The sequence below is a fragment of the Triticum urartu genome, chromosome 7 (genome assembly GCF_003073215.2).
Source record: "Triticum urartu cultivar G1812 chromosome 7, Tu2.1, whole genome shotgun sequence".
In the NCBI taxonomy this organism is placed as follows: domain Eukaryota; kingdom Viridiplantae; phylum Streptophyta; class Magnoliopsida; order Poales; family Poaceae; genus Triticum; species Triticum urartu.
Genome location: NC_053028.1, coordinates 51399944 through 51419159, shown reverse-complemented (window position 1 = coordinate 51419159; position 19216 = coordinate 51399944). Strand labels below are relative to the sequence as shown.

Genomic DNA, 19216 nt, shown 5'->3' with positions numbered 1-19216 from the left:
AAGTTTTCAAGTTTTGGGTAAAGATTCGATGGACTATATAAGGAATGGCAAGAGCCTAAGATTGGGGATGTCCAAGGAACCCCAAGGTAATATTCAAGGACAACCAAGAGCCTAAGCTTGGGGATGCCCCGGATGGCATCCCCTCTTTCGTCTTCGTTCATCGGTAACTTTACTTGGAGCTATATTTTTATTCACCACATGATATGTGTTTTGCTTGGAGCATCATTTTATTTTGTTAGTATTTGCTTGCTGTTATTTATAATAATGTTTTGCATCTCTATTTTCAATAAAAATGTCAAGGATAGCCTTTACCATGCTTATATTGCAAGTATACATGTTGTTGTTTCAAAACAGAAAGTTTATCGCTGTTGCAAAAATTCCCTAGAAAAGCCAGAATATGATAAATATTGAATTTTTTTTGCATAATAAGCTCTGATAAATTTTCTACAGTGTGGTAGAATTTCATAATGTTTGGAGTTAGGGAAGTATGATGAATCTTGCATTCTTTACAGACTGTACTGTTTTGGCAGATTGCTGTTATGTTTGCATTGTTTGCATATGTTTGCTTGTTTAATGATTCTATTTGAGGATAGGAGTATTAAATATGCAGAGATATTTAGTATGCAATGTTGAATAATAATTTTTGTGATTTTCTACAGTAGAGAATGATAAGGTTTTTGCATTGGTTTATACTAACTTATCTCACGAGTTCTTGTTGAGTTTGGTGTGGATGAAACTTTCGAGATTTAGGAAACCGTGATATAAAAGAAATTAAGGAGACGCAAAAGTTCATGCTTGGGGATGCCCAAGGCACCCCAAGATAATATTTCAAGCAGTCTCAAGCATCTAAGCTTGGGGATGCCCGGTTGAGCCTAAGTTTTTGCTTCTTCACATGATGAGTGCTATCCTTGAAATGTCGTTTTATTTTGTTTTGCTTGCTGTTTGAATAATATACCAAGATCTGAAATTCTTAAGTGTTAGAGAGTCTTCACATAGTTACATAATTATTCGACTACTCATTGATCTTCACTTATATCTTTCAGAGTAGTTTGTCATTTGCTCTAGTGCTTCACTTATATCCTTTTAGAGCACGACAGTGGTTTTATTTTGTAGAAATAGATGAACTCTCATGCTTCACTTATAATATTTTGAGAGTCTTTAGAACAGCATGGTAATTTGCTTTGGTTATAAAACTAGTCCTAATATGATGGGCATCCAAGAGGGATATAATAAAAACTTTCATATAAAGTGCATTGAATACTATGAGAAGTTTGATTCCTTATGATTGTTTTGAGATATGAAGATGGTGATATTAGAGTCATGCTAGTGGAGTAGTTGTGAATTTGGGAGATACTTGTGTTAAAGTTTGTGATTCCCGTAGCATGCATGTATGGTGAACCGTTATGTGATGAAGTCGGAGCATGATTTATTTTTTGATTGTCTTCCTTATGAGTGGCAGTCGGGGATGAGCGATGGTCTTTTCCTACCAATCTATCCCCCTAGGAGCATGCGCGTAGTTCTTGGTTTTTGATGAGTTGTAGATTTTTTTAATAAGTATATGGGTTCTTTATGACTAATGTTGAGTCCATGGATTATACGCACTCTCACCCTTCCACCATTGCTAGCCTCTCTAATACCGCGCACCTTTCGCCGGTACCATACACCCACCATATACCTTCCTCAAAACAGCCATTATACCTACCTATCATGGCATTTCCATAGCCATTCCGAGATATATTGCCATGCAACTTACCACCGTTCCGTTTATTATGACACGCTCCATCATTGTCATATTGCTTTGCATGATCATGTAGTTGACATCGTATTTGTGGCAAAGACACCTTCATAATTCTTTCATACATGTCACTCTTGATTCATTGCATATCCCGGTACCCCGCCGGAGGCATTCATGTAGAGTCATATTTTTTTTCTAAGTATCGAGTTGTAATTCATAAGTTGTAAATAAATAAAAGTGTGATGATCATCATTATTAGAGCATTGTCCCAGTGAGGAAAGGATGATGGAGACTATGATTCCCCCACAAGTCGGGATGAGACTCTGGACCAAAAAAAAGGCCATAAAAAGAGAAAAGATCCAAATAAAAAAAATAAAAAAAATGAGAGAATAAGAGAGAAGGGACAATGCTACTATCCTTTTACCACACTTGTGCTTCAAAGTAGCACCATGATCTTCATGATAGAGAGTCTCCTATGTTGTCACTTTCATATACTAGTGGGAATTTTACATTATAGAACTTGGCTTGTATATTCCAATGATGGGCTTCCTCAAAATGTCCTAGCTCCAAAATGACCGATTTTAACTAGAATAGCTCTAAAATGACCTACACTTCCCATTTTGTCCTCCAAAATGACATGACTACCTAGGTTAGCTCAAAAATGACCTATACATAGCTTCTTCAGTTCATTTATGACATACTTAGCATACTTAGGTCAAAAAATGGCATGATAATCTTTGTTACCTCCAAAATGACATAGAATTAGCTTATTTTCCTCGAAAATGGCATAATAACCTTACTAAGCTCCAAAATGACCTAAATACCTAGCTTAGCTCTAAAATGACCTACACTTAGCATTTTTACCTAGCTTAGCTAAAAATGGCATTTTTACCTACCTTAGTTAGAAGAAGAAGATAAAAAAGAGAAGAGGAGAAAAATAAAGAGAAAAAAATTATATATATATATGTGAAATTCTGTGAAATTGATTGAATTTAAGAAAAAAAACTGGGGCTATACAGGCACTTTGCCGTCTACTGGCAGACGACAAAGACCTTTGCTATCAGCCAGCAGATGGCAAAGCTGCCACGTGTCAGCTACCTGTGCAACCTGGGGTGCACTGGGCTTGCCTATATGGCATGCTTTGCCGTCTACTGGCAGACAACAAAGACCTTTGCATCTTTGCCGTCTGCTAGCAGACGACAAAGCATGCCACGTGTCAAGTACCTGGGGGGCATCTGGGCTGGCCTATTTGGGCACTTTGCCGTCTGCTGGCAGACGGCAAAGCATGGCGTTAACCCCTTAACAGATCTAAGCTGCCACGTTTGCCGTCCAGGCCCTTTACCGTCTGCTGGTGGACGGCAAAGATCTTTGCATCTTTGTCGTCTGCCAGCAGACGGCAAAGAGCTCTTTGACGTAGTTTGTTCTGCCGGATGTGTTTCCGTCTGCTGGCTGACGGCAAAGGCCTTTGCCATCCGCCAGGCATGCCTTTGCCATCAGCCATGGCAGACGGCAAAGTGCATGATTCCTGTAGTGACGATGAAATTGCATGAGTTGTTTTAGAAGTTCCCGATGGATCCTTTGTATTCCCGAAGTCTGACATTTACCTGATGACCATGTCAATGCTATCCCGAAGCATGTATGTGGTACTCCGATCATCAAGAAGAACATTGGAAGCGTGATGCTAATTTTTTCTTGATCAATTATCCAAACACCGTTGTATGGGTAAACCTCATAATTCCTTGCCGCTTGTCTAAGTGGTTACATACTTGGAGCCCTAACTTGTAAATCATTCTATGCCTTTCCTTGGGAAGGATATACACCTAATACTCGTGTATACACATTTTCCTTTTCATTGTTTTGTTTAAACCAGATAATCACTCTTTTCTTTTTCATTGTTTTGTTTAACCTTTCTTGTGATTTATATGAGCTAAGTAGTAATAATTCTTTGCTTATGTAAGCACCTCGGTGTACAACTCTGTCAGTAAGACCCTGTTACTACTGTTGATGACATCCCGGTAACCGTCGATGGACGAGAACTTTGCCTATTGGTCTGCCTCGTTACTGCGAGCAGGAAAATGGTTCCCTTCGTCCCTCACCCTTGGTACCAACATTGTTGCCAACATTACTGACAGGCTATCCTTTGACATAGCGCTGCTGCTCCGGCTCCCCGACCGACCTGCTCGGTGAGCTCCTCTGGCGCGCCGCCTCCCCACGGTCGCCTGGGCGGCGATGCAACTCCTCTGCTCCACCTAAGAGACGAGGAAAAGGGGATCAGGATAAGGTTTTTTTTAGAGAAAATGATAACGAAGCGGTCGGTTGATTTCAGACCTTGTCAGTTTTTTTTTTGCGGGTAGACCTTGTCAGTTAGCGCGTGCGCTCAGCGCGAGGAAATTGTGCAGCTGCACGATTAAGTATTTGGATACTTTATTAGTAGGTAGGTAAAGAAACCCCTAAAAAAGGTAAAAGAAGGGCCTATCCCTCAGCTTAAAATTGCAGACAAAATGGCCTTCGGCCCGAGAAAATGATTGGTCCGGCCCAAGAAAATGACTGGTCCGGCCCAAGAAAATGATTGGTCCGGCCCAAGAAAATGACTGGTCCGGCCCAAGAAAATGATTGGTCCGGCCCAAGAAAATGACTGGTCCGCTCTGTCTCCCGACGCTCGATTTCCCCCCCTCGAGGGTTTCCTCCGCCGCCAGGTTGCAGCCCCTGCGTCGCCCGTACCTCTCCTACTCCCTCCGACGACCGGCGCCATCCCCGCCACCCCGCAGGAGCCGGCGAGCGCGGCCCCACGCTCCCATCTCGCCGGCACAAGCATTCATCCGTCCCGCCTCCTCCCCCTCCCGACGGCCCCGACGCGCCCATCCCGCCGGCCACCCCCTTCCTCCGCCGTCCCCAACGAGCCGATCCCGCCGGTCGCAGCTCTTCTTGCACCGCTTCCTGGTGAGCCTCTCGTCCTTCGGTTTTTGTTCTGTTCTGGTTCCTCTCCTGTACATGGAACGATGGAAGTTGGATAAGATGGATGTATGCAGATGCTTAGTACATGATTTGCGTGATGGATGGATCAATGGGGCTAGGTTTTTCGTAGATGGATGGATGAATGGACATGTAAATTATTATTTTTGGTTACTGTGAATGCTCAATGCAACTGTAAAGGGAATATGGCTTGTTTAAAAAAAAATATTGTGATTACTCAATGCAACTGCCAATGGTTCTTTCTTGCTTCTGCTGTGTGCTAATTTGAATGCTATTTTTAATGTGAATGCAATCGCCAATGGTACCGTCAACACTCAGTTTTGGAATCAAAAGCTGAAAAGAACTGTGCCTGGTTCTTCTTCCAGAAACCTAGTTTTGCATCCAGCTTTTACTGCTCCACTCGCTAGCAGTTTCTTTAGTGTACCATCAAAGAAATTGTCATCTGATTCATGTCCTCATCCTCAGTTCCACCATCTTTGCTACTGATATGGCAACATTGTAACGAATTCTTCAAATTTGTGTGTCATCTGAAACAAAGCTAACTTGTTCCAATCTTTTGTGACATTTTCCGTTCTCCTTCTTTAGATGGCGTCATGCGAAACCTTGAGGGCAAGACCTCAGAGATATTTCCCACAGATTTGTCTGACATATGACCATATGGAGCATATGGTGAAGTTTCATGGCCGGGTTAGTCTCCCCCTCCTTTGATTTAATCTTCATTTGTGGACATTGATTTGAATAATTGAATCTGGACTGAAGCCTGTCTTTCTATTTCTTTTTGCAGACTGCTGGTCTCAAGAGGTCTGAAGAAGTGGAGGACTATTTTGATATTCAGTTTCTAACTGCTGAAGACGCCAACCGTGCCTTTAACCATCTCAAGGGCAAGGTACCAAACATGGAGTTCAGTTGGGCGCCGAGGAACATTATCAAAGACAAGCCACCAACTGGTATCAAGAACATTATCAAGAACATCTCGATTGCTCATAAAAAAAATCTTCTTCTCATCCTGTTTTTCCATGTAGGAGTGGTGGATACTTCATTCGTCCCACCAAAATGTGATCTCGATTGCTTTAGTGAGCTGGTAAAATATTCTAAAGATCTTTCCTACCTGAGTACAACTTGCTACTTGAAGACATTTATTATCCGCTAGGTTTTCCTGCCATGTTGTATTAAGCATATGTATTATATCCATGTTTACTTAAGTTAATTGTTGTAGCTAATAAAAAGATGTTTACTTTTGTGCAGCCTTCCCTGCCCATTCCTGCCAATCAGCCATTCCCCACATTCTGGAAGTTGCCGCCTCCACAGCATAAACGGAAGAGAGGTCGACAGTCTCCAGAGCCTCCACGTTCCGCAGAGCGGTATCCCCCAAGTAGTGTTCAGATGGATGAAGTCGACCCACGCCCTCCATTCACAGCGCGCTACTGGGCGCAACTTCGTCCGATATACAGTAAGTTGTCGCAAGTAATTTTAATTATCCGTTTGGTCTATATCTCGGTACCTAACAGAATAGACGAGAAATGAGAATGTTTGAGTAAACATTTGGTACAAAAGAAAATTGAGGGGCACCCTGTAGTGAACTACAGAGCATTTACCTTGCCAAAAAGACAGTTGCATCTAGTCAGTAGGTTAGTTACTTAGTCGTGCATACTTTGAGCAAAACATCGAGTTAGTACTTTGAGCATACTTTCTCATTTCCAAAAATTTTATTATAACCTTCAAGGTTAACCTTCAAACCTCATTCCGGAAGTGAGTTGAGCATAGCTTATAACTTTCCCAATTCCGTGAGTGTATCCAAATTCCATAGACATGTTGAACATAGCTTATAACCTTCAAGCCTGAGTCCAAAAGTGAGTTGGGAAGGTTATAAGCTATGTTCAACATGTGTTTGCCTTAGTCGTGCATACTTTGAGCACCTGATGGAATTGCAAGCCTTGTCACCATGTAAAATCATGATATTTGATCAATGCTGAATCCTACAAGCTAAGTTAACCGGATACTTCTGAAAACTGCCGTATCAGGCATATCGGAAACTCGGATACGTTTTGATACTTCTCAAAACGTATCGGACATGTATCTCCCTATTTTCTGTTTTTCAAATAAATAAATAAAATTCGGATACTTTGGGGATACCTGTGGGATACCTCATGGGCATGTGAAAAGCCTATCTATCCATACCCACGACAGCCACCTCCCTTTTCTCGCCTCATTCTTCCCCACCTCCAGTGCCCAAATGTGACCGATCCTACTCTTCGGCAGCTTCAAATAGAAGTTGCAGCAGCTGAAGGGAACTAGGATCATACTAATGGTGCATTTTCCATGCTTCTATCACCTTATTAGTATTCTTAAGCTGTCATTTTCATATAATCATTATTTCCTATATTTTTTTCAAACCGGGTTCAGGCACAACACATCATGTCAAAACCGGGATTTGACCGAGGAATACCACTAAGAGGGAGTAACTATACCTGGTCTTAAAGAGTTGAGGGACGAAGGTTACACCAACAAAAAGTTTAGGCACAAAAGCCACACTTCGCGATTAGTTGAGGGACGAAAAATGCACTTTTCTCTAATTCTTTTTCTGGTGCTCTTTATATTACCTTGACAGTTCACTTGATTTATCAAAAATGAATAGATTGGAAGGTTCTCAACAAAAATAGACCCAGAATGAACACATTAAAAAGCTAACAAAAAATGTATTGGCTAGTTCACTTGATTTATCAGGCCGAAATATATACACGTAGCTAGGTTGTCTTAATCGTGCAATGTTAATTAGGTGCAATACCACGTAACTTATAATAGCCGGACATCCCGCATCATGGGACCACATGAAGAGCACAGATGAATGGTAAATAATTCGAATCTAATGTCAAGTCACGAGAGTAGGCTTTCCATCAACCACTTTCTCTTGAAGCTGAGCTGAATCTGACACCAGTTGGCCGGAGAGCCTGGCTGTGTCTATCAGATAAACAAGCAACTGCCAAAATGCGTTGTTAGTTGTCCAAATCTTCATTGGTTAAATGTCTTCCGATCTTCCGATTACTTCTTAAAAAACTCGATGGTTTAACTAACCTGAAAAAAATTGGACAAGGGCGATGACGGCATGGATCTGATTACGCTGACTAATTAACTTAACCATTTCGCAATTTTTCTTAACTTAACCAAAGTGCGCGTGTTATTCTAAAAGCAAGTACTATAACAAATGAATTGAACCCGTCTGCTTATTTAAACTTTGAATCGCAAATTTAAAACAATCTTAATTTTCTAAGGCTATGAAAAGGCAGGGTCTGGGCAGGGGAGACCCTGATCTGCCTCTGCCGGCCGCCACCGCAGAAACCCAGGGCTGGTGAGGAGCCACTCCTGCAGCGCGTGCCAAGGGCCAGGCGCCGCTGCTCGCTCGACGATCCTGACGGCGACGCCCGCAGGAGTCAGAATCGGGGTCAGTAGAACACGAGAGGAGCATTTCCTGCTTTCTCCTGCACATTTTAGGTTTTTAGTATCTGAGGGTGATGCAGCTATCACAATGAAGTGACAGATGTGGCACAGAAATCTTGCTCGCTGTCCTGATTAGGTGTTATCCTTTCCCTTTTTAATCACACTGACCCAACTCTTTTGGCCTAATTAGGAGACCGACTGGCTGCAGGCTTGTCCGTTTGTGGCCATATATGAATATTAATGCAAGTGTCACGTAATCTAATTGCCAAGTGTTGTACGGATGAGCCCCTAAAAAAAGTGTTGTATGGATGAGTACGTGAGAAGATACAAGCAATCAATGATTTTTTTTGTCTTATATAATCATGGGGATAAAAACGTCGTCCATCGATCTGCATGGGCTTACGTGAACCTCACACCAACATGATAGATCGTCATAATTATATCATATGCTCCGGAAAAGGGAACATCCTTTATCATCATGCCTATGATGCGTGTGATGGGTCAATTTGTGATGTCTCTGCAGTTATACATAATAACTAGCAGGCAGAGACGCAGCAACACGCCGCGCCTGTCAGGAAGCCTGAGATTGTCTTTGTTATTTTCTTTGATGGAAGAAAATTTAAATAGTTTGCTCAGAATACAGTTGACTGTGTGGAAGTTTTTGATCAAAACAGTTCATTTCAATGCAAACTTCAGTACAACATTTTTCGGGCAGAATTGATGTAAACCCAAATAAATCTCTATCCAAAGCCCTAACTTTTGCTTTGCAACATCAATCGCTGGAATAAACTTTCCAGCCACCTACACAGACACAAAGGAAGCTGCTAGCCTAAGCAGTACACACAGTGCTAAATTCTGAAGCTTATACTCCACATCCACAGTAACCTTCTTCGATTCTATTTAGTACCACGAATGCACCTAAGGTAAAACATAGGATAAGGTGAACTTGTAACCTGCAGGTACTCCGAACATGGATCACTGTTCTTAAAAAAAATTAATGCGAGAGCCTCAGAACACACACATAGGACTACATGTAAAGAAGATTGCCAATTAGAGTGAACAAATCTACTGGCCTGGTGCATGCTATTGGCTAACACCTACTTGGGATCGACGAATAGCAGTCTAGACTTATACGTCATGCAATTTCTGAATAAGTAGGAGGATAATCTCAAATGATTCAATTGAAGCTTTGATCACAAAAAGAACAAAAGATAACTTATGTTCATAGTTCTGCGATCATTAGGGCTACCATATGCTGAACTCAGACATATCAAACATATGTAATATCTGTAAGCTTGAAATTTATGTCGCTTATATGTTGTGGACGCTTTGGCATTTACAGAATAAAGGTGAGGGCAACACCCATTCTTAGATCATGGCATTGGCATAGCTGCAAGATATCAACAAATCAGAAGGGATATCGATAGAAAATATGGACTTAACACAACCCTTTTTCCAAAAAATAGAAATATGAAGACTTGACAGAAATTACCTACTCTGACCAATGGTAATGTGACGGCCACTGTAGTTTGTGAATATAGAATGTTGCAAGAACATATAATGCTAGAAAAAGATTATAACATCGGAACTGCATCACTGTGTACAGGAAGAAACTGGCAACCATCTATCTAGCAAGCAGACTACCAAGTGGGGTATTTGCAAGACACATAGAAAAAAAATACTGTCAGCCAGCAAATGAATGCGAGCAGAACTCCAGAAATACATATCCAGACCCTACGTTATATAGCTAGTGCCTTTCAGGGAGGCAGCTTCGGTGACTTAACTGCATTTGCCTTTGAGTGTGACATGTGGGCCAGTCACCTGTGGGGTCCACGTGTCATGCACTCAAAGGCATGTGCAGTGAGACACTGAAGCTCAATCCCTTTTTTAGTCAGTGCCGCAAATGTTGATAAGAAATAGTTTTAGTGTACGGACAACTGTAAAGGGATTGGCGTTCACAGGCTAGCTAGCTAGTGACAATGAACTAGCTGAAAGGCCTTGAGAAGCTGTGGTCAGCAGGGCCATTTAGTGCCGATCCATTAGCTTTCTATGTTTTAGGGGATAAGGGAGGACAGTACGGGCGACACCATATATACAGTAATTATTACTAACCAGTTCTGCTTTGCAACAATCTCCATGCTGTGATGCGCCGACCGATGGATGAATGATTTAGAAGCTGTAACTATAGCACTAGTCAGCGCGCACCGGCGTCTTGGCCCTTTTTTTTTCCTTGAATACACACGAGCGTGCGCATCATATATTAAAGCGGAGAGCGGGGAGAAGAGCCCCTCTATATGATTTATGTTGCATTGACATTCACACCTTCACATGGCCCCTGTTTTTCAGTTTTTTAGTGCCTTTTGATCTGGACCAGTTGATCCCAACCTTGTTACTCTCTACTCTTCTTAACATCAATGAAGCCAGTGCACACTAGATCTTTAAAAAAAAAAAAACTGTAGCACTATTCAGCATCTGTAGTTAGTCCATTAGCATCCTATCCTGTAGGGGCGAGACGACAGTAATAATTAACCTGGTTTGAAATAGTCTACTGTCTGTATATCTCCACCATCTGTTTTTTTTTTTGAGAAATATCTCCAGCATCTGTAATGTGTAATCCTGACCCTTTTGCAGGTACCAACATATGAGTGAGTGGCTAGGAGGGTGCCGATGGACATGATTTAGTAGCTGTACTAATCATGATTTCTCTTGATATGGGGGCACCCGTTCCAAGCATTCATTTTTTTTTTGGTAGGACAGGGATTTGGATGGAACCTCTGGTTAGCCTAGAAGACAGAACAAAAGTTTTTGCTGAGCAAACTATGTGCATTGGATCCACGTGATGCTCATTCTTCCACAAGAACCCCAAGTGAACTTTTTGTAGGCCAAAGCTGGATGACAAAGGTCGAAGGAACATATGTCATTTTTTTTGAGAATCACACAAACCTGATCAAACAGGCTGGGTACAATCTTTACTCAGAGTCTCTCTAAGCTCATTTGGCACATCCGCCAACTTAAAAAGTCTGCCCAGTCTAGATGCACGAGCAGCCAGGTCATTGGCCAGCTTGTTTTGGTTCCTCTTCACGTAGGCACTCTTGTGAGAACTGAAAATGTTCAATGTTGAGTTGATGTTAGCTATGATTGGAAAGAGGCTTGATTGATTGGCAGCACCTGGGTTGATCGCCTTGACCAAGGTCATGTAATCGAGCTCCACCTGAATTGGTCCATTATAATATTTCGTCGACGCTTGCAACCCATGCGGCAAAGCTCTTTTTTTTTTTGAGAATCACTCATGCAGCAAAGCTAGTCCTTCAGCCTCTTCCTCAGCCGCACATTGGCCCAATCTGCATCCCATCGAGAAGAACGGCACACCATGACAGTTTCTGACAACAGCACCACACGCACTCGCCCGGCACTACTTCCTGAGCAGCCCCTGCTTCTTCCTCATATTTCAGCCAGAAGCCGACTGATCCCGAAGGAACAATGCACGCCGTAGCATGACCAGATGCCATTTTAAAGCCTGCTGCCTACATATGTGATAATAAATAGCTGAAACAGAAAACGTCTGGGTCTGGCCCCTCTCGCGTAACGCGAGAGACCTCCTATTTGACGCGCGCAGGCGTCAAACAGCTGTGCCTTCGCTGAAGGAAGATGGTAATGGGCCGGCCCATACGCATAAGCTCATCACAACTAGTATTTTTCCCTTTTCTTTCTGCGTTTTATTGGAACTTTCTGGATATTCTTTATGGTGATAAAATAAAGTATAAATTCATATTTTAAAAATATACTGTATTTTCAACACTAAAGAAATATGAATATATATGCTGAATTTTTTAATACACATTGAACATTTTGGAAAATACGTTAAACAAATATTGGAAACACATTGAACATTTTTGTTGATATACATTGAACAAATTTCGGACGCACATTGAACATATTTCAAAAATATGTTGAACAGAACAAATTTTGCAACACACATTAAACATTTTTGTAGATATACATTGAACAAATGTCGGATACACATTGAACATTTTGCAAAGCTATGTTGAACAAATTCTTAAATATATGCTGAATTTTTTTAATGCATGGTGAACTTTGTATATAAATACAAAATGAACTTTCTATAATACACAAAAAAATGGAAGAAAAAGGAAAATAAAAGAATTAGAAACTGAAACAGAAAAAACAAAAAGCAAAAAAAGAAGAAGAAGAAGCAGCCTTGCGATGTGGGCCGGCCCAAGCTGGGGCGACGGGAAGATGAGCTTCAGCGAAGCTGGGTCGTTTTGACGCGTACACGCGTCAAATAGGGATTGCGGTCGCGCCCCGCCGCCCGTGTGCGTCCAATCGTCGCGGTTTCGCTGAAGCGACACGCACACGGGCCGGCCCAATTATCACGTGGTGAGGGAAAATTCAAATAAAAAAAAGTGCATGAGTGGGATCGAACCCCAACCACATGCTTGCTTTTTACGCGGCTAGCCAGCCGAGCTAGCGAGCTCAAATGTATATGAAAGCAACGCCAAGCCTAAAATAGAAAGTACAACTGCAAATCCTTTTAAAAAAACATCCAACATTACTTTAATATACGTAGAACAAATATAAAAATACAATGAATATTTTTGTAAAAAAATACTGAACAAATTTAAAATACACAAATGAACATTTTATAGTATACGTTGAAAAATTTCTTAATATTCGATGAATAAAATTTAAATACACAATCACCATTTTATAATATGCATTGCACAATTTAATAATATACGATGAACATTTTTCAATACACCATGAACAAATTTGGCCAAGACCCATCCAACACCAGCAGACCATCACTGTCCCTCGTGACGCTCCCTCGTTCCCCTCCGCGGCGTCTATTTCTCGCATTAAGCGAGTCGAGAGGAAACTCTTGTGTCGAGAGCTACAGTGTCAGGCTGGCCCAATTCGCGGTGCACAGTTAAAGAAAAAGGGAAGGGAAAAGGGGTGGACGAGGGATCTATCCCTCGAGATCTGAGAAGAAACGAGCGATGCTAGCCACCACGCCACACAACTATTCGTGTTTATTAAAGGGGCCGCGACGTACTTCAACAGAGATAAGCGTTTTTTTTCTGTTTTCTTTTGTTTCTTTTCTTTAATTTTCTCCATTTTTTCTTTGTTTATTCATTTATTCATTTTCTTTTTTCTTTGGTTCTCACAGTTTTTTTGTTTTTCCTTTTTGTTTTTTGACAAGGTTTTCTTCATATTTGTTTCGTTTTTCTTTTTCTTCTCCATTTTTTGTATGGTTTTCTTTTTTCATCACCATTTTTTTGTTTTTATTTTGTTTTTTATTATGTTTGTTTTTGTTTTCACTCTACATTTTCGTATATGTCAAAAGCAATTTTTTTTATAATAAGTGATCAACAATTTTTATATACACATTCGACATTGTCCGAACGCCTATTCAACATTTTTCAGATACTTGTTCAACAGTTTAATACTTATTCAATATTTTTTCAAATGCTTGTTCAAATTTTTTCAAATACTTGTTCGACATTTATTAATACTTATTCAACATTTTTCAATTACTTGTTCAATATTTTTAATACTTGTTCTACATTTTCAAATACTTGTTCAACATTTTTCAAATACCCGTTCAACATTTTTTCAAATACTCGTTCAACATTTTTTTATAATTATTCTACATTTTCAAATACTTGTTGAACATTTTTCAAATACTTGTTCAATACTTTTCAAATACTCGTTGAACAGTTTTTTAATACCTGTTCACCATTTTTTAAATACTTGTTCAACATTTTTTCAAATGTTTTTTGAAGAGCATTTTTTGTAATATATATTTGTAGAATATTTTATATAAAGAAAAGTACAAAATTAAAGCAAAACACGAGAACAGAAAACAGGAAAAAAATAGGCCTTTTTCTCCCGCGCGGCTGGGCCGGCCCATCTGGGCTCCCACGCCGTGAGGCGTCACCACATGCTCGGTTAAAGCGAGAAATAGGGGTGCCCCTAGAAAGTCGCCCAAAGCTGGGCAACCTGCCAAGAAACTGGCCTAACTTGGCATTTTTTGAAATTCGACCAGTTTTGCCATTTTTTATCTAAACGTGGGCTATTTCTTGGCGGATCACTGGTGTGCCTGTCTGTTTTGCCAGAAACTAGGATGTCTGCGGGCGTGGGCTTTGGTTGAGCCCTGCGTCGTTTGGTTTCAGCGGGAAGTATGCTAGGTACGTATGTCACGTGACCCCTCTCTATAGAACTTATTGTGAGATCTAAGCTTTCCCCTCTTGCTAGGGTTTCAACTCCTCCCGACGGCACCTGGCGATGACATGGAGACTCCAATCCCCTGCTTTCTCCGATCGCCGCTGGTTGCTAGGGTCGCTAGACTCTTGGCCGGTGCGATCTAGGGGAAGAGCTAGGGTTATCCCGTCCGCGGAAACCTGAAGAAAATATGCCCTAGAGGCAATAATAAAGTTGTTATTTTATATTTTCTTATTCATGATAAATGTTTATTATTCATGCTAGAATTGTATTAATCGAAAACTTAAATACATGTGTGAATACATAGACAAACACTGTGTCCCTAGTGAGCCTCTACTTGACAATCTCGTTGATCAAAAATATGTTGAACAGAACAAATTTTGGAACACACATTAAACATTTTTGTAGATATACATTGAACATTTTGCAAAGATATGTTGAACAAATTCTTAAATATATGCTGAATTTTTTTAATGCATGGTGAACTTTGTATATAAATACAAAATGAACTTTCTATAATACATAAAAAATGGAAGAAAAAGGAAAAAAGGAAAAGAAAAGAATTAGAAACTGAAACAGAAAAAACAAAAAGCAAAAAAGACAAAAAGAAGCAGCCTTGCGACGTGGGCCGGCCCAAGCTGGGGCGACGGGAAGATGAGCTTCAGCGAAGCTGGGTCATTTTGACGCCATTTCCTATTTAGCGCTGCAGGCGCCCGTTAATGTGTATTCTGCTAACGGGCCTGTAGCCGCTTTAGCTGGGCTTGGCCCATTTCGCTCGCTTCGCTATCGTTCGCTTATACAAATCGCAAAACTTCCGCGAGAGCTGGGAAACGAACCATTTAGCTGGACTTCCTGGTTAACAGCGCACTGTGCTAACCACCCCGCAACAGTAACTTCATGCCCACAATTCCATCACTTGTTTGCCTTATCATCTTTTTCTTTCACTTTTTCTAGTTTTTGTTTTTCATTTTTCTGGTTATTTTTTTCCTTCTTCCCCGTTCGATGATCTTTCTCAAATCCATCCACATTTTTCTAAAACTGATGAACTTTTTTCTAATTCAGAGAACTTTTGTCACATTTGACTTTTGTTTTTTCAAATTCGATGAACTTTTTCCAAATCCGATGAACTAATTTGATGAACTTTTTTCAAGATTGACGATTTCTTCATTCAAATTTGTGAACTTTTTTTTAAAATCGACGAACCTTTTACAAAACTGATGAACTTTTTTTGAAAACAATGAACTTTTAAACTTTTTCATAAAGTTTTTCCAAAATTGGTGAACTTTTCTTCAAAAATGATGAGCTATTTCTCAAAATCGATGAACTTTTTTTAAGTTTGTGAACTTTTATCTCAAAATTGATGAACTTTTTTTAAGTTTGTGAACTTTTATCTCAAAATCGATGAATTTTTTCAATTCATGATTTTATAGAAGTAAATGAAAAAACTAAATGATAAATAATAGCGCGCCCATACTAGCGATGCGAGTTCGATCCCTGAAGAAGGCACCCTTTTTAGGTTTTTTTTGGCGATTTCTGATAGCTGCGCCTTTCTCATCGCGGGCCGGCCCAATAAGGCGCTGCAGCGGGCGCCAGGAACCTGTTCGGGCGCATAAGGCGCCGAACAGGAGCTCCCTGTTTTGACGCCTAGGCGCGTCAAATAGGGATTGCGGTCGCGACCCGCCGCCCGTCGTCGCGGTTTCGCTGAAGCGACACGCACACGGGCCGGCCCAATTATCACGTGGTGAAGGAAAATTAAAATAAAAAAAGAGCATGAGTGGGATCGAACCCCCAACCACATGCTCGGCTTTTTACGCGGCTAGCCAGCCGAACTAGCGAGCTCAAATGTATATGAAAGCAACGCCAACCCTAAAATGGAAAGTACAACTGCAAATCCTTTAAAAAAACATCCAACATTACTATAATATACGTAGAACAAATATAAAAATACAATGAATATTTTTGTAAAAAAATACTGAACAAATTTAAAATACACAAATGAACATTTTATAGTATACATTGAAAATTTTCTTAATATACGATGAATAAAATTTAAATACACAATCAACATTTTATAATATGCTTGCACAATTTAATAATATACGATGAACATTTTTTCAATACACCATGAACAAATTTGGCCAAGACTCATCCAGCACCAGCAGACCGTCATTGAAAAAGGGAAGGGAAAAGGGGTCGAGGGATCTATCCCTCGAGCTCTGGGAAGAAACGAGCGATGCTAGCCACCACGCCACACAACTATTCATGTTTATTAAAGGGGCCGCGACGTACTTGAATAGAGACAAGCGTTTTTTTCTGTTTTCTTTTGTTTCTTTTTTTAATTTTCTCCATTTTTTCTTTGTTTATTCATTTTATTCATTTCCTTTTTCCTTTGGTTTTCACAGTTTTTTTGTTTTCCCTTTTTGTTTTTTGACAAGGTTTTCTTCATATTTGTTTGGTTTTCCTTTTTCTTCTCCATTTTTTGTATGGTTTTCTTTTTTCATCTCCATTTTCTGTTTTTATTTTGTTTTTATTATGTTTGTTTTTGTTTTCACTCTACATTTTCGTATATGTCAAAAACAATTTTTTATAATAAGTTATCAACAATTTTTATATACACGTTCGACATTGTCCGAACGCCTATTCAACATTTTTCAGATACTTGTTCAACAGTTTAATATTTATTCAATATATTTTCAAATGCTTGTTCAAATTTTTTTCAAATACTCGTTCAACATTTATTAATACTTATTCAACATTTTTCAATTACTTGTTCAATATTTTTAATACTTATTCTACATTTTCAAATACTTGTTCAACATTTTTCAAATACCCATTCAACATTTTTTCAAATACTCGTTCAACATTTTTTATAATTATTCTAAAATTTCAAATACTTGTTGAACATTTTTCAAATACTCGTTGAACAGTTTATTAATACTTGTTCACCATTTTTTAAATACTTGTTCAACATTTTTTCAAATGTGTTTTGAAGAGCGTTTTTTGTAATATATATTTGTAGAATATTTTATATAAAGAAAAGTACAAAATTAAAGCAAAAAATGAGAACGGAAAACAGGAGAAAAATATGCCTTTTTCTCCCGCGTGGCTGGGCCGGCCCATCTGGGCTCCCACGCCGTGAGGCGTCACCACATGCTCGCTTAAAGCGAGAAATAGGGGTGCCCCTAGAAAGTCGCCCGAAGCTGGGCAACCTGCCAAGAAACTGGCCTAACTTGGCATTTTTTGAAATTCGACCAGTTTTGCCATTTTTTATCTAAACGTGGGCTATTTCTTGGCGGATCACAGGTGTGCCTGTCTGTTTTGCCAGAAACTAGGATGTCTGCGGGCGTGGGCTTTGGTTGAGCCTTGCGTCGTTTGGTTTCAGCGGGAAGTATGCTAGGTACGTATGTCACGTGACCCCTCTCCATAGAACTTATTGTGAGATCTAAGCTTTCCCCTCTTGCTAGGGTTTCAACTCCTCCCGACGGCGCCTGGCAACGACGTGGAGACTCCGATCCCCTGCTTTCTCCGATCGCCACTGGTTGCTAGGGTCGCCAGACTCTTGGCCGGTGCGATCTAGGGGAAGAGATAGGGTTATCCCGTCCGTGGAAACCTGAAGAAAATATGCCCTAAAGGCAATAATAAAGTTGTTATTTTATATTTCCTTATTCATAATAAATTTTTATTATTCATGCTAGAATTATATTGATCGGAAACCTAAATACATGTGTGAATACATAGACAAACACTGTGTCCCTAGTGATCCTCTACTTGACTAGCTCGTTGATCAAAGATGGTTAAGGTTTCCTAACCATGGACATGAGTTGTCATTTTATAAGGGGATCACATCATTAGGAGAATGATGTGATGGACAAGACCCATCCGTTAGCTTAGCATATTGATCGTTCAGTTTTATTGCTATTGCTTTCTTAATGTCAAATACATATTTCTTCGACTATGAGATTATGCAACTCCCGAATACCTAAGGAATATCTTGTGTGCTATGAAACGTCACAACATAACTGGATGATCATAAAGATGCTCTACAGGTATCTCCGAAGGTGTTTGTTGGCTTGGCATAGATCGAGATTAGGATTTGTCACTCCGAGTATCGGAGAGGTATCTCTGGGCCCTCTCGGTAATGCACATCATAAGAAGCCTTGCAAGCAAAGTGACTAATGAGTTAGTTACAGGATGATGTATTACGGAACTAGTAAAGAAACTTGACGGTAATGAGATTGACCTAGGTATGTGGATACCGACGATCGGATCTCGGGCAAGTAACATACCGATGGACAAAGGGAATAACATATGTTGTCATAACGGTTCGACCGATAGAGATCTTTGTATAATATGTGGGAGCCAATATGAGCATCCAGGTTCTTCTATTGGTTATTAACCGATGAAGTGTCTCGGTCATGTCTACATAGTTCTCGAACCCGTAGGGTCTGCACGCTTAACGTTCAATGACGATTTAGTATTGTATGAGTTATATGATTTGGTGATTAAATGTTGTTCGGAATCCCGGATGAGATCACGGACATGACGAGGATTCTTGAAATGGTCGAGAGGTAAAGGTTGATATATAGGATGATAGTATTCGGATACCGGAAGTGTTCCGTATAGTATCGGGTATTTATCGGAGTACCGTGAGGGGGGGGGGGTACCGGAACCCCCGGGGGAAATATATGGGCCATAAGAGGGGAGCACGCCAGCCCACAAGGGGTGGCGCGCCCCCCTCATGGAAGGAGGCCGAGTGGGGGAAGGGAAAGAGGGGGTTCGCCCCCCCTATCCTTCTCTCCTTCCTCTTCCCTTTTCCCCCTCCGGCAATTA

At 40.4% G+C, this 19216-nt stretch overlaps 1 protein-coding gene across 1 annotated transcript; it reads left to right on the top strand.

Moving 5' to 3' along the window:
- The first annotated feature begins 4376 nt into the window (after positions 1-4376).
- On the top strand, positions 4377-11310 carry LOC125523074. Its single transcript, XM_048688121.1, has 6 exons — positions 4377-4675; positions 5294-5395; positions 5493-5655; positions 5731-5789; positions 5954-6158; positions 10775-11310. Exons 2-6 carry the CDS (start codon positions 5294-5296, stop codon positions 10786-10788), a joined length of 543 nt encoding a protein of 180 aa, XP_048544078.1. The 5' UTR covers positions 4377-4675; the 3' UTR covers positions 10789-11310.
- The last annotated feature ends 7906 nt before the right edge of the window (positions 11311-19216 follow it).